Consider the following 22,309-nt stretch of genomic DNA (forward strand, 5'->3'; position numbering starts at 1 on the left):
GTTCGTCCTCGTCGTCCTCTACGAAGCCGCCGTCATCGTCGATTTGGCCTTCGTCAGCCAGATCGTCCTGATCCGGGTGGTGCGCTGGTTCCGATCCTGCTTGATCTTTAGCCATCTCGACGTCGGAACGTTTGGCCCCCTGGTTAGGCACGGATCGGAGTGGGCGCTCGCCTGGACGTGCTGAATCGCGATTCCCCGCAGTGGAGTCACGGCAAGCACGTTTCGAGGGCTCCGGATCCGCGATCTCGCCACTTCGCTTGGGACGCTTCTCTTCCTGATCTGGGCGCTTGGCTGCTTCAGCGGAAAAATGCTCTGGGGCGGGCTGATCTGGGACCTCGCCGGCGCTCTGGCGATCTCCTTGAGGCTGAGGCAGCTCGCGAAGTGTACGGAGCAAAGCCGCCGGATCTCCCAACTCGTCGGAGGGGAGAGGCCGTGCACCTACTGCAGTGACCACGATCGCGAGACGTTGGAGAGCGACGTCATGCTCCAAGCGGAGAGCATTGCGATTCCGCTGTAGAGTGTCATGATCCAGCTGAAGGCGTTCATGTTGCTCCCGGATCTGATGGATCTGGCTCTCAAGCAGACCCACAGTCCGCTCAGCAGTGTCCAAACTCGCCCCTGTGCGGCAGATATGCGTCAGTTCACGGCCAAGGAGTTTCAAGCCAAGACGGAGGAACGTACGGAGATCCTCGAGCTCAGATCGTGCGCGATCTGCGTCCAGTATAGCGTTGTCCCGATCCTCCACGGTACTTATCAGATCCGCAGTGGCTGCAGCTTGGGTGGATCGAGCGGTGTTGAGATCGGCCTGTGTCTGCCGGAGGAGCACCCGGATGCCTTGCAGCTCGTCGCGGGTGATCCCCAAGCGACGGTCAGTCTCGGTGGATGCAGCTTGGGCCCGATCCCGCTCTTGGATGAGGCGATCTCGCTCCTGCACCAGTTGATTGGGGCGGAAGCAACGCGGGCCGCCCGATCTCGCTCATGTAAGGCGTCCTCAGCATGGTAGAGGGCCTCTTGCGCTCGGATCGTGACACTCTCAGCTAATTCACGCGCATCTTGGGCGTGGTCGATCTGCCTGTCCAGAGACCTCTGCTCCTCGTGGAGATTATGGATTTCGGCGCCAGCCAACTCTACCTCACTCGCGAGATGGTCATTGTTGTCGCGAAGTCGATCTCGCTCCTCCGTGAGCCGAGCGACCCGACGTCCCAGATCTTGGATCTCTGCAGTTTGCTGCGTGATCTGGCTTTGCAGGCTCGCGACCTGCTGGGCATGGTCCCCACTCACGTCGCTGCTGGCGGAACGGAGGCCGGAGACCTCCGAATGGAGACGTTGGAATTCCTCGCCTTGATTCTTGTAAAGGCGTTCCAACTCGCGCAGTTCGTGAGTCTGCTGAAGCAGCGTTCGGGAGATCTGGGTCCGCTGACGCTCGGTCGTGTCGCGGGCCGCCGTAGCTGCTCGGTGATCCGCGACGAGGTGGACCGAGCGAGTAGAGAGGGCCCGGTTCAAGCGACGGAGTTCTTCAGGCGTGGCGCCGGTCGGAGCAGTCAGATCGGGTGGATCCAGATCCGGGCGGTTACGCGGAGCGCTTGGATCCGGGCGCTGGCCAGATGACTTTCGGTCGGGGCCGGACATGGGGAACACTAGCGCGCCAGTGGGCAACAAATCAAAGGTGCCCGCAGTGATGCCGTTATGCGGCAACAACTACGCGCAGGAGGCGATTGTGGAGAAGCGAATTCCGGGAAAGGGGTGATTGGGAGCAATCGGCAAGAAAGATGGATCTTGACGGAGTCACTATACCGCGGAAGTGACACCCGAGAAGCCAGATCGAGGGGATCTGGTGATGTGGGTGGATCGAGGCTGTCAGATGTGTGTGGTGTCAAAGGGAGACTACGGGAAATACTACAAGATGACACAGAAGACGTCTACATACGGCAGAGGGCCAGATCCGCACTATCGGAAGTGGTTGGATCCAGATCACATGTACCCATGTGGATCCAGACCCGATTCACCCATGCGGATCTGGGCCTCTGAGAGGTGGCAATGGCAAGCGAAGAGGAGAAAGGAGTTTGCGACGACCCAAGGACTCAAGATCAGCGAGGATCAGCGTGGATCAAGCGGATTTGGGAGAGGTGGATCCAGATCACATGTACCCATGTGGATCTGAATCCGGATCCCGTACGCCAGGGCGGATCCAAGCCTCTGGTAGACGGCTACGACGAGGTAAGTGAGGAAAGGAGGTCGCAACAGCACAGGGACCCCAGATCAACGCAGACCGACCCAGATCAAGGCACTTCGGAGATCAGCGGATCTGGATCTGAGAATCAGATCCGGATCTGGGAATCAGGTGGATCCGGATCCGGCGGATATGGAGATCTGGGGATCTGGTGGATCTGGGACCCAGTGGGTGATCTGGCGGCTACAGCTCAACGGAGGGAACAAGTGACGATGCAGTGAAGGTAGATGTGGTCCATAGAGCCGGCAGGTACAGATGGGAAGATAGTTCGGATTGGGTGATAGGATTTTGGGATAGGATTGGACATAACCATAAATCAGAGTCGAATTTGCCTGGAAGTGCTCAAGTGGTCTGGACTCGCAACGGGGAAACGCATATTGGCCCCGCTCGACGTACGCTGTGGAGATTGGATTTGGCTTCACACGCACCCCAAGACTACCAAGCGCCAGCAAGCGGCCCTCACCCCCCAGAGACTCAAATTTGCCTTGGACAACGCAAGTGCCTTCGCCTGGAATCGGGATCGACATTGGCCCACCAAGAAGCAGCAAGGTACTGGGTAGCAGATCTAGTGTCGGCTGAATAATCTGGATAATATATTGGCCAGATCAACCTTCCTAGTGAACTCCCTACAAGTGCAGATCCCAGATCACCCGGAGTTAACTACTTGGCCGGGTGATCCAAGACTCTCAACTGCCCTGATCCCGCTATAGGAAGCGGCAAGTACGACAAAGGGCGACCTACCAACTCGCAACAAGGGCCTACAACACACCACAAGGCAACCACTCGGCCGGATCCAGATCCAGGCCGCCAGATCCAAGTCGGGAATCACTTGATCTGGACCAAGAACCGCGAGCAGAGTGAAGATTTCCGCGCTGCTCCACCGGATCCCCGCGTCTCGCCAAGACGTTCCTACTTCAACGCTTGGACTCTTCAGAAGTTACCAGAGGAGCAAGACCCAGCCCTACCGACGGGTACACAAGGTGAGGAGTTCAGCACTGATCACGGATCATCGGAGTACCCCCTCCGTTAGTCGGTGTCCGGGCGCTGTTGGGAAGTTGGATCTAGCAATCTCGCAGATTTTGCTAATCCCGCTACACCACAACCATCTTCCGAAGAACGTCATTCGGCGCGTGACCCAAACGCGCATGAAGATCCACCGCGTTGACCGACGCCTTGGACACCGAATTCGCAGCGCAGCTTGGGACTCGGAGCCAGTAGAGACCGTCGATTGAAGAAGGTCGTAGTTGGATCTTGCACTGGTTGACTTGATCGTAGACACCGCCGAGGCTTGGGGCGAGGCGAGGAAGGTCACTTGGGGGGTTGAATCGAAATTCAGAAGTGATTGGATTGTTGGAGCTTACACCCTAGGCTAGTGCTAAAGACACGCGGCCGTGCGTCCTATCAACTAGTGCGTCTAATCAACCATCATTCTACACTGCTCGCCCAATCAACCTACTCGTCTAATCAACGTGTGGTCGTATTGGACCGGTTCGGTTAACCGGTTCGGGTACCTCGGAACTGGTACAGTGTACCAAGGTTCAGTACCCTGCAACACGCCCCCTCAATGCGAACACGCGTGAACGCCGAGCGCAGCCGTCAAGTCCTTGTGGCGTGGTCCGGCAAGTCCCTTGGTCATGATGTCGGCCAGCATGGTGGCAGTCTCGCGGTACTCGATGATCACTTCGCTGCGCTTGACTTCGTCGCGGATGTGATGGTACTTGATGTCGATGTGCTTGGCGCGGCCATGGTTGACGGGGTTCTTGGTCATCTTGATGCACGACTGGTTGTCTTCGAAAATCTTCAACTCGGGCGTGACTCCGCCTGCAGCAACCAGGATCTCGCACAGCAGCTTGTGCACCCACTTGCCTTCTTGAATCGCCAAACTCAGTGCGATGTACTCGGCCTCGCTTGTCGAGAGTGACACACTTGACTGCTTCTTGGAACCCCACGAGATCGGTCCGCCGGCGACTTGAAACAGGTAGCCCGACGTAGACTTGCGATCACTAAGATCACCAGCCCAGTCGGCATCCGAGTAATCTTGAAAGTCGGTGTCCTTGCCCGGCGAGAAGCGGATTCCGTGCGACTTGGTCCCTTGAAGGTAGCGGAAGATGCGCTTGACCGCAATTGTAACGGGGTTACACGTACAAGTGGCTGCAAGCCACTTGTGAATTTAACAGATAGGTTATCTGTTAAACGTTTTGGATACTTCCTCACATTGGTGTAAGACACACCAATGGATACATTGAAGTGGACCACCACAGTGAGTGGTCCACACATACCCAAAGATCCTATTGGTAGAAAGCAGCATCTTTCTACCAATCAGAGACATGCATATTAGCGGGGCTCTGACAGCCAGCCGCTGCCAACCCTTTCATAGATGATAAACAGTTTTTTGCAGATTTTAGAGGAAGATCAATTTACAAGCAATACAGTTCTCATTTTGCCTAATCTAAGTCACTTGGAGTCTTATCTGATTTAACTTATATTTGTGTATTCAAATATAATTAACCTAAGTAATTACTAAGTACTTACGCTTCCTCATACGCGTTGCGCAACGTGTAAGCTAAAGTAGTGAGTCAAGTTAGACCCACTACACCTGGTAGCACTTTGTAGTCCGTCCAACGACCGACTGCTTGACGTTCGTACGCGGTGTACGAACGCGGAGCCGAGAACCACATGAGCACGGAGGTGCCCATGGAGAGCTCCAACACGCCTGCAACGCATGTTGCACGCGCTGACTGCCCCCACCTGTCTGACCCAGAGTGGGAGGCCCTCCAACGACTGTCAACAGTCATTGGAGAAGCGGCGATAGCCACGATGCTGCGTACGCTATCGCCGACGGAGCAACATGGTGTTGCTCTGGGCTTCATCATGAAGGAGCAGCGTGATGCTGCTTCCTCAGTGACGGCGTCGTCAAGGACGACACCGCGTGCTCAACCATTAAAGTTGAGCGTAAGCAATTACGTGGGAAGAGAGGGCGAGCCTCTCCTCCGATGGCTTGTCGAGCTTGACACAGCCATAGCGGCTCGACGCATCGTCGACCCGCTGTCGAAGGTCGCGTTCGCCATGCCCTGCCTTGGCGGACGCGCAAGGAGTTGGGCGTATGGACGCCGACTCTCCGATCCTACGTGCTTCAGCACGTACGAAGTGTTCAAAGAGGAGCTCAAACAAGCGTTTGAGCCCCCGCAAAACGAGTTCCGGTCGAGGGCGGAGTTCCTCGACCTTCAGCAGGGTAAGCATGACGTCCATGCTTACGCGCAGCGCGCACGATATTTGGTATCAAATATCGTGACTAACCCGATTGACGAGGCGACCAAGGTCGTCACGTTCATGAAGGGGCTTAGAGATGGGCCTGTGAAGACCTATCTCTTCCGAGAGTACCCGAGTACTCTCGAAGCTGCGATTACTCTTGCCATGCAAGAAGAGTTTAGCCTGCGGCAGGCTAAACTGCATGTGAACGTGCCGAGGCCGCAACCGCGCCCGGTAGCGAGGCCGGGAGGTCCAGAACCAATGGACCTCTCGAATGCAACAACTGCTGGTTACCAGCAGCAGGGAGGTAACGTGCGATGCTTCCGTTGCGGAAGGATCGGCCCCTTTGCACGGGAGTGCACAGCTCCCATGCCCCCTGGAGGTGGCCGTCGTGGCGATGCTAGGCATCGCCGCGGACCAACAAAAAACGCGAACATCCAGTAGGCGCGGGGCGCCCTACTGGTAATGCAGTCGCGCGTGCCGACATCGGACACGCGACACTGAGGACTGCAGCCCCAGTGAGACCAGCTCTCACTGTAAGAAACAAGATGACAGGCCAAACCTAGTCATCTTGAAGGTTTACTCGAAGAGAGCGAGTGACTCTCTTCGAGCTTTGGTGGATTCAGGCGCGTCGAACAACTTTGTTCGACTACGAAGCCTGCCGAGACTTGACTTCGAGGAGGTAGATACACCTCGAAGTCTTCTGGAGGTACGACTGGCAACAGGTGCCATCGTAAAGACCGAGAAGCGCGTCGTGAACGTGCGCTTCTCGTACAAACAATGGATGTTTGTCGAACACTTTATCGTCCTGGACCTGGACGATAAGTTCGACGTAATGGGCATGCCGTGGCTTGCACGGCATGATCCGGTGATAGACTGGAAGAAGCGCACGACTCGTGCGCTTCGGACGCGACAGCGGAACAGAGAGCGATGGCCCTGTTACCGCAGAGCGCGCACCAGCAGGTGCGCGCGGCTCACCAGTCGAGACAGCGCTTTATGCTGCTGTCCCGGAGTGCCCAAGAAGTGCGCGAGGGCGCGCACAAGTGAGACTCACGTCGGCAATGCTGCCGACGTCGGAAGAAAAAGATGTGTTGGTTCCGGGAACCAACACCCACGTTCAAGCGTGTAAGGGACAGTCCCTGACCCGAAGCGGTCAGGTCGACGACGACGCGTCGGCTCCGGGAGCCGACGCACCCTCGGTAATGAGGAGCTCCGCCAATGAATGGCGTCGAGGTGACGAAGGCGTGTCAACTCCGGGAGTTGACGCTGCAAACAGTGCGGACGGTTGCAAACGTACCGCACTGACGCAATTTGCATGCTGTCGTGCAGCCGGGCTGCACGACGAAGCGCCATGCGATCAAGCTGGACTTGATATCGCGCGCCCGCGGACAGGGTCCGCCGGCGAACAACTGTCCACGGCCGGGCCTGGACCAGAAGAACAACTGTGCGGAGCCGGGCTCCGCACGACAAGAAGACGGCGCAAGCGGAAAACGCTGCGCAAGTCTCGGTCCGGGACCGAGACGCAACAAGAGCAGTCTGCTGGGCAGACTGCGGCGGTGACGCCGAATGTCAAGACGCTAAGCGTCTTGACGCGCACCGATACTGGATTCCAGTATCGAGAGATGGAACTCGCTAGTCCTCCGATGATGCCGTCGGAGTTGACTTCGCTCCCAGCCATGAGCTGGAAGCGCTTCACGCGCGACTTGCACGGTGGACGCATCGAGCAAGTCTGCGTTGTTTCGGACAGCGAAAGAACGGCGAGCGAGAGCGAACAGCTGAGGCAGCTCTTCATGAGAAGTACCACTGAGAGTGAACACTCTCAGTGCGAAGACGAAGCGAGAGCGCTTCGAGGAACAAGGTTGGGACTCGCTTAAGTCGAGTCCCTATTACGAACTGTTGAGGGAGTACAAAGACGTACTCCCGGAAGACATTCCTGCGGAGCTTCCGCAGGATAAGGGCATTCAGCACGAAATTGATCTCGTGCCGGGCACGAAGTACTGTGTCACGCGGCAGTGGCCACTGCCGCGAGGGCAAGTAAAAGCGATCGACGACTTCTTTGAAAGTCGTCGCAAAGCAGGGCAAGTGCGGGAATCAAAGTCCCCGCACAGTGCTCCGACGTTCTGTGTCAAGAAGCCACAGGGCGGATGGCGCATCGTTCATGCGTATAACAAGCTGAACGATGCGACGGTACCGGCGCAGACGCCGATACCGCGAAAAGATGTTATCATCGATTCGATGGCCGGGAGCACCGTTTACAGTGCTCTCGTCTTGCGAGATGGATTCTACCCAATCCTAATGCGTGAGAGGGATATCCCTCTCACGGCAGTGAGCACGCCAAGCGACATGCTCTGGGAATGGCTAGTAATGCCACAGGGGCTTAAGAAAGCCCCTGCGACTTTCAACAGGTGCGTAACGCACTTGTTGCGCTCGGTGCGCGACTTCGCGCCGAGCTACTTCGATGATGTATTCATCCACAGCCGGGCTGTGGACGAGAAGACCGACGTAGAGATGCACAGGGTGCATCTCCGGAAGCTACTCGAGCTTATGCGAAAGCATAAGCTCTACGCGAACCTGAAGAAGTGTATCTTCGGGGCGAGCGAGATACCCGTCCTCGGGTGTCTCGTAGGGAAGAATGGTGTTCGCCCTGACCCAGAAAAGGTCAGAGTGGTTAACGAATGGCCAACGCCTTCAAGTGTCAAGGAACTAAGGCAGTTCCTTGGCTTGGCCACGTACTTGTGCAAGTACGTGGAGGACTGTGCGGGCAAGATCCGCCCGCTGTCACAGCTTCTTAAGAAAGAAGCTGTGTGGAATTGGAAATCCGATTGCCAAAAGGCATTCGATGCAGTCAAGCGGGGCTTGACTGAGGCGCCGATCTGGCAGTGGCCGACCAAGATCGCCCATTTCACGTAGTGTGTGACGCATCCGATTTCGCGATCGGATGCGCGTTGATGCAGCACGATCACGAGGGCCGTGATCGTGTCGTCTACTACCAATCGCGTCAGCTGAAGCCAGCTGAGCGCAACTATCCGGTGCATGACAAGGAACTCCTTGCCATGAAGTATGCACTCGCAAAGTTCCGAGTGTATTTGCTCGGGAGTAGACCATTTGTGGTCTACACCGACCATGCTTCACTGCGCACCGCAGTGAAGTCGCCACATTTCACAAAGAATGGCGAGATGGCTCTCATTCTTTGCGGAGTATAACTTCCGGGTCGAATACAAACCCGGAAGATTGAATGTAGTGACCGACGCGTTATCACGTCGGCCGGACTACGCAGAAGCTGCTGACGTTAATGCCATTGACGCCATGCGATCGAGCAAACCCACATCATCTCTGTTGGACGATGTGAAGGCCGCGTACGCGCACGACGCGGACGCGAAGCTCTTGCTGGCCTATGGCACAGCGCCTTCTGACAAGTCCCGTCAGAAGCTGCCCAAGCACCTTCGAGCGCGTGCACACCGCTTTCGAGTGCACGACGGATTACTGCTTTACAATGCAGTCGACCACAACGCGGGTCGCGTTGTCGTGCCAAACGATCATGACCTGCGACTCAGGATCATGTACGAATATCATGATGCCCCGACTGCGGGACATCTCGGACGTGAGAAGACTTACGTCCTTCTCACGCGCGACTTCTACTGGCACCACCAGTATAAGTGGGTGCGCAAGTACATCCGTGCTTGCGAGGTATGCCAACGCGTAAAGCCTGCGCCATTCGCGCAGGCTCCACTGCAATCACTACCGACTCCGTCGGAGTGTTGGAAGTCCATGTCTTTGGACTTCATCTTTGGTCTTCCCCCGGATAGCGGAGGGAACACCAGTGTTGTGGTCTTCGTCGACCGCTTCAGCAAGATGGTACATCTTGCTGCGGTGCCGGCAGAGGTGACCGCGAAGCAGACGGCCCGTCTGTTCGTCGACATGGTGTTCAAACACCATGGCATCCGACCGACATCGTGTCGGACAGAGACCCGCGCTTCACAGCGCACCTGTGGCAAGAAGTGTTTACACTTCTTGGGAGCCAGCTTTCCATGTCGACTGCGGATCATCCGCTGACGGACGGCCAAACCGAGCGCGTGAGTCGCGTGCTCGTCGATATGTTGAAGAGCTACGCTCACTCGTTCCAATACTGGAGCGAGTGCTTATCGATGGCAGAGTTTGCCATCAATAACTCTGTGCATGCCTCGACCGGGCATACACCGTTCTACGTGAATGCCATGCGGCATCCACGTCTACCGAGTTTACTCGGAGTGATGGCTCCCACTTTAAGTGGGGGAGGATCTACGACTGCAATACAGCAGCCGCAGAAAACCGCTGACACTTGCACAGTGTCAGCTGTAACAATGGACAAACCACATGAGTCTGTGCAGGGCGCAGACTCCCCCAACAACAAGGCCAACGACCACGGGTCTGCGCAGGGCGCAGACACCGCAAAGAACCACGCAGAGGCCGGGCCTCTAGCGGAGAGCGAGCTGAATGACTTCAGCTCGGATGCAATCAACTTCATCACCAAAAGACAAGCCGTAATCCGGTTTGTCCAAGACACTATAGCAGCTTCTGTTGACCAACAGAAGCTGAACGCAGACAATGTGGGCAGAGGCAACACAAATGAATTTAAAGTTGGTTCATTAGTTTTGTTAGCCACACAAAACCTGCCTAGACATGCAGTTTCGGATTTCGGAGCAAGCAAGCTTGCTCCGCGCTTCATCGGGCCGTTCACTGTGTTGGCACGGCACGGCAACGCATACACGCTAGACATACCGTCTAGCATGCGCCTCCATCCGACCTTTTACGTCGGACGGCTGAAGCCATACCTGCAGCACGAGCCACCTAGCTCGGCTGACCCGAAGCCTCGGCAGGAGCCGAGGCAGAAGCGGAGGACTTGGCCTCGGCGACGAGCAGCCTCTCCTCCAGCGCGCGGACGCGCTGGAGCAACCCCTTCATCTGGGTCCCCAGCTCGACCTGGATATTCGAGGCGGTCTGCGAGACCGCCGCGACTTGGGCCTTCTGGTTCGCCAGCTCCTGTTTCAGGGCGGCGAACTCAGCGCCCTGCAGACGCTCCACGGCGGTCACCCGGTCGTGGAGAGGCGCATACTGATCAGCCCGGGGCTGATCATACCCGGGGCGTGTTCCCACCCCGCCACCGCCGATCCGTGACGCCCGCGGCTCAACCCGCTGGATTGTTGAGCGGATTGTTGACCATAGTATCCCGAAAACGAACCCTCAAGGGGCTCGTTTTCGTATTCGTTGGAGAGGATTTCCTCCCCATCGAGATACATGGGAGCCGCGGAACGTCTTGCTGGAGGACGTTCCGGAAATGGTGAGGGCGTACGAGGAGCAGTACGCGCTGGCACAGCGGAAGTAACACGAGCGCTGCGATCTTCGCCAGCGCCCGAACCCTCACGTGCTAAGAACTTAGCACGGAGCTCTTTGAGACTCTCGGGCACACGGAACGACGTGTACCCGTTCAGGTCGCGGTCGCTCAAGCGGACCGCGCCTGGAAAGCACTTCGTGCACTGAAAGCCCTCGGGCACAGCGCACGGCACATTTGCCTCCTCAGCAGCAACATGAAGTTGCTCCAGCTTTCCACGCTTCGAGTACGTCTCGAAGCGATCACGCGCTTGCTTAATCCGATCACGGTAAGCACTCGGCCTCTTGTTGAAGTTTACAACAAAGGCGTTCCAGCTTTGACAAAGTGCCTGCCATTCGGGCACTTTTCTGCGAGAAGAGGTCTTCTTGCTTTGAAACCATCGGAGCTCATGAAAGAGTCCGATGTAGTAATCGCGCCTTTGATGCGTTTCCGAATCAAAGTGCAGCTCGGCAGCCACAGCGTCATCTTTGATGGCGCTACATACGTACAACGGCACCTCATTCGGAGGTACCGAGTTCCCATACCGGTCCGCGATCTCGGACGCGGACGGCATCCATGGATCGCGCGCTGCAGGTGCAGCGCGCGGAGAGCCTTGAGCTTTGACATCACGCGCTGCAGCAGCAGCGCGCGGAGTACTGAGAGCCCCAGCGGAAGCGAGTGGGGTATCGCTCTCAGTACGCGAACGCTTCGAACTCGAAGCGTCCGATTCGTCCCCTTCACGCGGGCGAACGTTCTTGGCGTGAGGGTCGAGCGATTCGCTCGACACTGAGTCTTTACGCTTTGAGGGCGAGTCCTCCTCGCCCTCCATGTCTTCATCGTCGTCGTCGAAGTCGACGACGTCGCCGTACTTCGCCTTCTGGCGTTCGAAGTAGTCGTCGATGGAGAGATGACTCCCCACCGACTTCGAGGTCTTCTTCTGTGGCGCGCTCATCGTTGAATGAGCGCGGGTTTCTTCTCCAAACGCGGAGAATTGACGAATGGTCAATTCCAAAAGATTGACGTGCGGGGACCCCGCGCGTCTAACCTTAAGGGGGGGATGGTGTAACGGGGTTACACGTACAAGTGGCTGCAAGCCACTTGTGAATTTAACAGATAGGTTATCTGTTAAACGTTTTGGATACTTCCTCACATTGGTGTAAGACACACCAATGGATACATTGAAGTGGACCACCACAGTGAGTGGTCCACACATACCCAAAGATCCTATTGGTAGAAAGCAGCATCTTTCTACCAATCAGAGACATGCATATTAGCGGGGCTCTGACAGCCAGCCGCTGTCAACCCTTTCATAGATGATAAACCGTTTTTAGCAGATTTTAGAGGAAGATCAATTTACAAGCAATACAGTTCTCATTTTACCTTAAACTAGCTACTTGGAGTCTTGTCTAAGTTAACTTATATTTGTGTATTCAAATATAGTTAACCTAAGTAATTACTAAGTACTTACGCTTCCTCATACACGTTGCGCAACGTGTAAGCTAAAGTAGTGAGTCAAGTTAGACCCACTACATTCACTCAGTGGTGCCGCCATTATTCGTGTGATGATGGGACGAAGATTACGGGACGCTGATGATGGGACGCGTGGGTACAAGATTGTGTGTACAGGATGGGCATCTACGTGGCACTCGCTGATTGGCTGAAGGACCTTCTATCCAGTTAGGAATCCAGTAGAGTGTATCCAGCAGGAATATCCAGTAGGCTTAGAGGTAGCACGCAGTTCGCGAACTAAGGACCTAAATCAATCACTTTGCATCTGACATCTAGTGCTCAAACGACCTTTACTTTTGGTTATGAGCCCAAGCCCCGTTTTCCCTGCTGAAGACTCCGACTACGCTTTCGTCATGGACGCCGCCTCGACCACGACCTCTCGCATCAACAAGTTCGACGGAACCAACTTCCACACGTGGAAGTTCAAGATGGCGATGGTGCTCGAGGAACGAGACCTATGGGAAGTGACAAGTGGAGAGATCAAGCTGGAGCACTGCGCCACTACGCTGGACCAAACGACGTTCAAGAGGAAGTCTCGCAAGGCGCTGGCGATCATCTGTCTCGCGATGGAAGATTCGCAGCTGCCGCTGGTCCGGTCGGCGAAGGATGCGTACGATGCATGGTCAAGACTGGAAGGACACTTCGAGAAGAAGAGTTTGGCCAACAAGCTCTTCCTTCGTCGACGTTTCTTCACGACGATGATGGAGGAAGGTGATGATGTGCTGGAGCACATCAACAAGATCAAGACTCTGGCGGAGCAGCTCGACGCAGTGGGCGCTCCGGTCAGCGAGGATGACTTGGTGATCACGCTTCTTGGGAGTCTCAGCGAGTCGTACCAGTTCCTCATCACGGCGTTGGAGTCGAGAGCCGACTCGCTGTCGTGGGAACTCGTGACGGCTCGGCTGCTGCATGAGGACATGAAGCGCAAGGAGCAAGGTGGCGGCGTCGACGGAGCCGCGCACGGTCAAGGCCAAGCGTTCATGACAAGCGACAACGGCAAGCGCAAGGGACGGCAGGCGACTGCTAACAAGGCCAGCGCCTGCCACTACTGTGGGGAGCAAGGACATTGGATCGCCAAGTGTCCTGTGCGAATCCGCGAGAACGCGGAGCGGCAGAGGCCGCAGCGAGCGAACGTCGCACAGAGTGAGGACGACTCTGGCGACTTCCTCTTTTCGGTTGGTGGTGAGAGCAACACCACCAAGTCGAATGAGGTGTGGCTGGTCGACTCGGGTGCGACGCAGCACATGACCAGTTCCAAGAAGTTCATGAGGAACTACAAGAAGATCTCGCCGGTGGACGTGCATCTCGCGGACGACGGTGTGGTGCAAGCGATCGGGAGAGGCGACATCGTGATGAAGATGCAGACCCCGCGCGGCGTCAAGAAGGGTGTGCTCACGAATGTGTGGCACATTCCCAAGTTGTCGCGCAACCTGTTCTCCGTCGGCAGATTCACCAAGGACGTCGGGCCTGTGACGTTCGAGAGCGACGGGTGCTTCACGGAGACGAAGGGTCTCAAGTGGAAGCTCGGCGCTCGCGAAGGCAAAGGGCTGTTCAAGCTGAGCATGACACCGGTGATGCCTGACGAGGCCAATGTGGCAAGCTCGAAGGATCGCAAAGGGGACACCACGTCGTACCTCTGGCACCTTCGACTTGGTCACATTGGTCATGGCGGTCTAGACGCCATCGTCAAGAAGGGCTACGGCTCTGGCATCGACATGACGTCGGTGAAGCAGTGGGAGCTGTGCGACGGATGCTCACTCGGCAAGCAAACGCGAGTGAGCTACATGAAGTCGTCTCCAAACCGTGCGAAGCAAGTGCTGGAAGTGGTTCACAGCGATGTGTGCGGCCCCATGCAGACGTCTACGTTTAGTGGCAAGCGCTACTTCGTCACGTTCATCGACGACAAGTCGCACTTCTGTGTGGTGTACTTGATGCGGAACAAGTCGGAGGTGGCCGCCAAGTTCGCTGAGTTCGTTGCGTTGGCTGAAACGCAGACCGGTAAGTGTGTGAAAACGCTCCGGAGCGACAACGGTGGCGAGTACACTTCGCGCGAGATGGCCAAGTTCTGCAGCGACCGTGGTATCGTGCAGAAGTTCACGCCGCCGTACACGCCACAGCTGAACGGCGTGGCGGAACGGATGAACCGGACGTTGGTGGAGTGTGCGCGCTGCATGTTGGAGCATGCCGGGTTGTCGAAGGGTTACTGGGGTGAAGCGGTGGTGACAGCCACGTTCCTCCGGAACCGGTGTCCGACACGCGCCATTAGCCACGACAAGTCGCCGCACCAAGTTTGGACGGGAAAGAAGCCACTGCTGGCGAACCTCAAGGTGTTTGGTTGCCACGCGTACGTGCTGGTCCCGAAGGCGAAGCGGTCCAAGTTTGACGCCCGGTCGGTGCGTTGCCGGTTCCTGGGGTACTCGGAGCACGAGAAAGCGTATCGGTTTGAAGAGATCGAGAGCGGTCGCGTGTTGGTGAGCCGCGACGCGCAGTTCATGGAAGACGTCTTCGACGGTGGGAGACGCAAATATGCTTCGAAGGAGGTGGTGATTGGTCTTCCAGATGAAGATGATGAAGATGTCACGGATGAAGAGACTCCGTCCGAATCGGATGAGGACGACAGTGAGGATGAGGCTGCGCGGGATGAAGACTTCGAACCCGGCAGCAAGCGACACCCGCGGACGCAGTCACTAGAAGAAGCCGTGGAGGTGCCGAGGGCCAAGCGATATGCGCCGCAGAATGGACGTTCGACGCTGGATGAGATGTCTGCGGCGGCCCAAGAGAGTCAAGATTTTGAGGCTGCGTACGTCGTGGATTCAGTGGGAGAGATGCCGACTACGTTCAAGTCGGCGATGGAATCCAGCGACGCAGCCAAGTGGAAGGAAGCATGCGACTCGGAGTACGACTCGCTGCTCAAGAACAAGACGTGGGAAGTGGTGCCACTGCCGAAGGGACGCAAGGCCATCGGCAACAGATGGGTGTTTCGCGTGAAGGAGAACCAGGCTGGAGAGGTCGAACGGTTCAAGGCGCGTCTGGTGGCCAAGGGGTTCTCGCAGAAGTACGGCATCGACTACGACGAGACCTTCGCTCCAGTGGCCAAGTTCACGTCGATCCGGGCCGTGCTGAGTTTGGCCGCCAAGTATGGTCTCAAGCTGCATCAGATGGATGTGAAGACGGCGTTCCTGAATGGCGGCTTGGACGAAGAGATCTACATGGTGCAACCGGACGGCTACGTCGATGAAGACCACCCGGACTACGTGTGCAAGCTGAAGCAGTCATTGTACGGGTTGAAGCAGTCGCCGCGCATGTGGAACAAGACCATCGACGAGTTCATGCTGAAGCTGGAGTTCACCAAGTGCGAGTCCGACCATTGCGTCTACGTGAAACGCGACGGACACAGCATGATCTTCGTGGTCATCTACGTGGACGACCTGATCCTGGCCAGCAACGACGACGAGCTGGTGGAGTCGACCAAGCGCGCACTCAGCAAACGGTTCGAAATGGCAGACCTCGGCGAGCTTACGTACTTCCTCGGCATGGAGATCAAGAACGACTTGGAGTCCGCCAAGGTGACGATGCGGCAGACCAAGTTTCTCAAGTCGATCCTGAGCAAGTTCGGCATGCAGGACAGCAAACCCGTGAAGACGCCGCAGGATCCAGGACTTAAGTTGACCAAGAACATGTGCGAGGGTGGCTGCAAGCATGAAGACACGATGAAGAACGTGCCGTATCGGAGTGCTGTCGGCGCGTTGATGTACCTGATGGTGGCGACGCGTCCGGACCTGGCTGCTGCAGTAGGCGTGCTGAGTCAGTTCGCCGCCGATCCGTGTCCCACACACTGGCAAGCCCTCAAGCGTGTGCTCCGGTATCTGCAAGCAGCGCACCAAGCACATCGACATTCGCTACCACTTCGTGCGTGAGAAGGTGGAAGACGGTCAGGTGGTGTTGGAGTACTGCTCGACGAAGGACATGCTGGCCGACATCATGACGAAAGCAATCACTTCTGTGCAGTTCGAAGTTCTGCGACACAAGCTGGGGATCCAAGGTGCAGCCGACGTCGAGTCGCGTGGGAATGTTGTCAAGGGATCGCCTCGACCAGCTGCAGTGTACCAGTAAGGTACCGGTGTGACCTTCACTCAGTGGTGCCGCCATCATTCGTGTGATGATGGGACGAGGATTACGGGACGCTGATGATGGGACGCGTGGGTACATGATTGTGGGTACAGGATGGGCATCTACGTGGCACTCGCTGATTGGCTGAAGGACCTTCTATCCAGTTAGGCATCCAGTGGAGTGTATCCAGCAGAAATATCCAGTAGGCTTAGAGGTAGCAAGCAGTTCGCGAACTAAGGACCTAAATCAATCACTTTGCATTCTGACATCTAGTGCTCAAACGACCTTCCTTTTGGCGCGACCATGGTTGACGGGGTTCTTGGTCATCTTGATGCACGACTGGTTGTCTTCGAAAATCTTCAACTCGGGCGTGACTCCGCCTGCAGCAACCAGGATCTCGCACAGCAGCTTGTGCACCCACTTGCCTTCTTGAATCGCCAAACTCAGTGCGATGTACTCGGCCTCACTTGTCGATAGCGACACAGTTGACTGCTTCTTGGAACCGCATGAGATCGGTCCGCCGGCGACTTGGAACAGGTAGCCCGACGTAGACTTGCGATCACTGAGATCACCAGCCCAGTCGGCATCCGAGTATCCTTGAAAGTCGATGTCCTTGCCCGGCGAAAAACGGATTCCGTGCGACTTGGTCCCTTGAAGGTAGCGGAAGATGCGCTTGACCGCAATCCAGTGCTCGACTTGCGGGTTCTCCATGAAGCGTGACACATAGCCGACAGCGAACGCAATGTCCGGGCGAGTCGATGTCATCAAGTGCATGAGTGCACCGACAGCCTCGCGAAATGGCGCGTCCAACTTGGTCATGGCGTCGCTTGATACTAGCTTCATGCTGATGTCGACCGGGCTTGCAGCGGGTTTGCAGTCTTGCATGCCGAAGCGCTCCAGGATGTCGTTGATGTAGCGAGCTTGGCTCGAGCGTAACACTGCCATCCGCGTTGTCGACCACCTCGATCCCGAGGATGAAGGAACACTTGCCACTGTCGGTCATCTCGAACCGCGACTTGAGTTGGCGCTTGACTTCCGCGATCAGATCAGCCGAACTTCCGGTCACCAAGACGTCGTCCACGTAGACCAGTAGTAGAAGGCATTCGCCGTCGACGACCTTGATGTAGAGGCATGGGTCGTAGCTTGACACGCGAAAACCGATGGAGCGCACATACTCGTCGAAGGTCTCGGTAAAAGCAGTTCCACGCAGTCGAAACCGTCGTCCAGTTCCGCATCAAGCCGTACAAGAACGCAGTCACCACGTCGAGCTGGTCCATCGGCCATCCGAAGTACTTGGTAACCGCAATGATCATTCGCAGCGTGACGTACTTGACCACGGGCGAAAACGTCTCGGTGTAGTCGATGCCGTACTTCTGCACGAAGCCTTTCGCGACGAGCCGAGCCTTGAACTTCTCGATCGATCCGTCCGCGTTGCGCTTGATCTTGAACACCCACTTGGTGCCGACTGCGCGTTGATTGTTGGGCAGTTTGGCGGCGCGGAAAACACCTCGCAGCCGCGTTGACTTGAGTTCGGCGCGAATTGCCTTGCGCCACTGGACTTGGTCTGGTCCGTTCACAGCTTCTTGAAACGTCTTCGGCTCCGCGCTGTCACTTGCTTCCACCGCATTCGCACTTGCACGCCAGAACATGGGTGGGGTCGAGCCGTCTTCATCGTCTTCTTCCGATTTTTCTTCTTGTGCCGGCGTAGATTCACGTTGGTCTTGGTCAACCGAGGGTCCAGGCGCACTTGCTTCTTCGAGTCCAGCACTGCGACGAGGACGCCGAACATTGTCGCGATCTTGGTTGTCCGGACGCGATTTGCGCTTCCCCGCCTGCGTGAACACCCTTGTGCCGGAGTCGTCGGAGACTTGCATGTCGTCGAAAACGTCGGTAAGTCGGTTGACTTCTTCACCATCAGCAGCCGTGGAGTCGTCGAAGCTTGACTCATCGAATGTGACATCGCGAGAGATGACCACCTGCCCCGCCTCGATGTCATAAACTCGATACGCCTTGGGACGCTCCTCGTAACCCATGAAAATTCCTTCACGAGCTTTGGGGTCCCACTTGAGTCGCTTCTCCTTCGGCGTCAAAACGTAGGCCTTGCACCCGAAGATCCGCATGTGCTTGACGTTGGGCTTGGACTTGTAGACGATCTCGAACGGAGTTTTGTCGGGCGACTTGGGTGACGGCAGACGATTCTTGATGTAAATCGCCGTCATCGCTGCTTCCGCCCAGAACGTCTTGTCCAACCCAGCGTAGTGAAGTATGCTGCGGCCGATGGTCACGATGGTTCGGTTGGCGCGTTCAGCCGTCGCGTTGGTTTGGTGCGCATACCGAACCGTGAGCTGCACTTCGATGCCGTGGTCTTCGTAGTACGCCAAGAGCGAATTGGTTGCGAACTCCTTGGCTCCGTCATGGCGCACGAACTTCACCCTGGCATCGAATTGCTTCTCCACCTCGGTGATGAATCGGCGCAAGCAGCCTTCACTCTCCGATCTGGCTCGCAGACAGAATCCCGACATGCATCCGCTGGTTTCGTCCCTGATGAGCAGCAAGTAGCGACTGCCACCCAGCGACTCTTCTTCCATGGGCCCGCAGATGTCGAAGTGGAGGAACTCGAACGGCTTGTACTTGCGCTTGTTCGGGTTGCTTGGGAAGGGCTTTTGCACCATTTTCCCTTGTTGGCACCCACGACACTGGCTTGACTTCTTGGACGATGTCGGCAGTTTCGCACCCGTCACCATGCCACTTGAGACCATCTTCCGAAGAACGTCATTCGGCGCGTGACCCAAACGCGCATGAAGATCCACCGCGTTGACCGACGCCTTGGACACCGAATTCGCAGCGCAGCTTGGGACTCGGAGCCAGTAGAGCCCGTCGATCAGGTCCGCGGAAGCCACGGTTTTTCTTCGACTTCTTCTGTGCGATGTGCATTTCAGCACCATCAAACACCACCTTGAACAGTCCGCTTCGGTTGATCTGCGGCACCGAAAGTAGGTTCTTGTTCATGCTTGGCACGTACAGTGCATCTTGAATGCGGATGTCGCGCTCCTTGCCGTTGGGCAAAGTGACCCGCTGCACCACCGTCCCGACTCCCATGATCTTGGCCGTGTTGCCGTTGGCGACCGTGAGTTCACCTTCGTTGCACACCTTGATGTCGACAAACTTGGCCTTGTCGTTGCAGATGTGGTGCGTGGCACCACTGTCGATCGCCCATGAGCCTTGAAACTTGTTGGTCCTGGAGACTCCACACTCCATAGAGACCGCGAACGCGACGCAGTCGTCATCGCTGTCGTCACGCCACTGGACGTTGTTCGCACCGCGACCAGACCGGCCACGTCGTGCACCTCGATTCTCCTCCTTCTGCTTGGTCCAGCACTTTTCCACGACGTGCCCCGATTTTCCGCAGTACGTGCAGTGGCGACTTTCACGCTCGGCATTGAAGGCCCTCGCAGCCACTTCAATCTTCACCTGAGCCGTCTTCTCGCCCTGCCGCTTGATGTGCTCATTCGTGAGCACCTTGATCACATCTTGAGTGCGCAGCTCAGCGTTGCTCATCTCCAAGTTGAGAACGACGTTCTCGAAACTCTTGGGCAGACTCCTGAGCAAGCAGATCGCCACGTCTTCATCCTCCATCTTGGCGCCGATATTGCTGAGCTTGGCGCTGATGTTGAGGACTTCATTGCAATGATGAAGCACATTGCCGCCTTCTGCCATCTCCATGCTGAAGAGCTGGCGCTTCAGGTAGATGCGTCCAGCCTTCTGCGACCCCCCGTAGAGCGAACGCAGTCGCGTCCAGGCCACCCACGCTTCCTCGCAGTCGTCGACCACATGATGGTAGTCAGCATCCATGTGGAGCAACATCAGGCCGAACGCGATGTTGCTCGACTTGACGTAGTCGTCCTTGGCCCTCGTGTCCGCGAAGCTTGGTTTCGTCTCGCGGTTCACGACGCTCCACACCGACTTGGTCAGGAACACGCCACGCATGTAGCGGTTCCACGCGGCGTAGTTGTCGCCGTTGAACTTGTCGATGGAGATCTTGGTGTCTTGGACAGAGGACATGGTGCTTGGGCTCATAACCTGACGAAGGTCGTAGTTGGGTCTTGCACTGGTTGACTTGGTCGTTGACACCGCCGAGGCTTGCGGCGAGGCGAGGAAGGTCACTTGGGGAGTTGAATCGAAATTCAGAAGTGATTGGATTGTTGGAGCTTACACCCTAGGCTAGTGCTAAAGACACGCGGCCGTGCGTCCTATCAACTAGTGCGTCTAATCAACCATCATTCTACACTACTCGTCCAATCAACCTACTCGTCTAATCAACGTGTGGTCGTATTGGACCGGTTCGGTTAACCGGTTCGGGTACCTCGGAACTGGTACAGCGTACCAAGGTTCAGTACCCTGCAACACGCCCCCTCAATGCGAACACGCGTGAACGCCGAGCGCAGCCGTCAAGTCCTTGTGGCGTGGTCCGGCAAGTCCCTTGGTCATGATGTCGGCCAGCATGGTGGCAGTCTCGCAGTACTCGACGATCACTTCGCCGCGCTTGACTTCGTCGCGGATGTGATGGTACTTGATGTCGATGTGCTTGGCGCGGCCATGGTTGACGGGGTTCTTGGTCATCTTGATGCACGACTGGTTGTCTTCGAAAATCTTCAACTCGGGCGTGACTCCGCCTGCAGCAACCAGGATCTCGCACAGCAGCTTGTGCACCCACTTGCCTTCTTGAATCGCCAAACTCAGTGCGATGTACTCGGCCTCGCTTGTCGAGAGTGACACACTTGACTGCTTCTTGGAACCCCACGAGATCGGTCCGCCGGCGACTTGAAACAGGTAGCCCGACGTAGACTTGCGATCACTAAGATCACCAGCCCAGTCGGCATCCGAGTAATCTTGAAAGTCGGTGTCCTTGCCCGGCGAAAAGCGGATTCCGTGCGACTTGGTGTAACGGGGTTACACGTACAAGTGGCTGCAAGCCACTTGTGAATTTAACAGATAGGTTATCTGTTAAACGTTTTGGATACTTCCTCACATTGGTGTAAGACACACCAATGGATACATTGAAGTGGACCACCACAGTGAGTGGTCCACACATACCCAAAGATCCTATTGGTAGAAAGCAGCATCTTTCTACCAATCAGAGACATGCATATTAGCGGGGCTCTGACAGCCAGCCGCTGCCAACCCTTTCATAGATGATAAACAGTTTTTTGCAGAGTTTAGAGGAAGATCAATTTACAAGCAATACAGTTCTCATTTTGCCTAATCTAAGTCACTTGGAGTCTTATCTGATTTAACTTATATTTGTGTATTCAAATATAATTAACCTAAGTAATTACTAAGTACTTACGCTTCCTCATACACGTTGCGCAACGTGTAAGCTAAAGTAGTGAGTCAAGTTAGACCCACTACACCTGGTAGCACTTTGTAGTCCGTCCAACGACCGACTGCTTGACGTTCGTACGCGGTGTACGAACGCGGAGCCGAGAACCACATGAGCACGGAGGTGCCCATGGAGAGCTCCAACACGCCTGCAACGCATGTTGCACGCGCTGACTGCCCCCACCCGTCTGACCCAGAGTGGGAGGCCCTCCAACGACTGTCAACAGTCATTGGAGAAGAGGCGATAGCTACGATGCTGCGTACGCTATCGCCGACGGAGCAACATGGTGTGGCTCTGGGGTTCATCATGAAGGAGCAGCATGACGCTGCTTCCTCAGTGACGGCGACGTCAGGGACGACACCGCGTGCTCAACCATTAAAGTTGAGCGTAAGCAATTACGTGGGAAGAGAGGGCGAGCCTCTCCTCCGATGGCTTGTCGAACTCGACACAGCCATAGCGGCTCGACGCATCGTCGACCCGCTGT

General features: G+C 56.3%; 2 protein-coding genes across 2 annotated transcripts; one reads left to right on the plus strand and one right to left on the minus strand.

Annotated features, from left to right (window-relative positions):
- Positions 1-523: 523 nt before the first annotated feature.
- IUM83_18326 (uncharacterized protein) lies at positions 524-1,608 on the plus strand (the record flags this gene model as incomplete). Its single annotated transcript, XM_067943318.1, has 2 exons — positions 524-868; positions 1,081-1,608. The coding sequence occupies 2 exons, from the start codon at positions 524-526 to the stop codon at positions 1,606-1,608; spliced, it is 873 nt and encodes a 290-aa protein (XP_067784525.1).
- A 19,250-nt stretch (positions 1,609-20,858) lies between these two features.
- On the minus strand, positions 20,859-21,956 carry IUM83_18327 (Integrase catalytic core protein; the record flags this gene model as incomplete). Its single annotated transcript, XM_067943319.1, has 2 exons — positions 20,859-21,300; positions 21,907-21,956. The coding sequence occupies 2 exons, from the start codon at positions 21,954-21,956 to the stop codon at positions 20,859-20,861; spliced, it is 492 nt and encodes a 163-aa protein (XP_067784526.1).
- Positions 21,957-22,309: the final 353 nt, after the last annotated feature.

The sequence above is a fragment of the Phytophthora cinnamomi genome, assembly GCF_018691715.1.
Source record: "Phytophthora cinnamomi strain GKB4 chromosome Unknown Contig90, whole genome shotgun sequence".
In the NCBI taxonomy this organism is placed as follows: Eukaryota; Oomycota; class Peronosporomycetes; order Peronosporales; family Peronosporaceae; genus Phytophthora; species Phytophthora cinnamomi.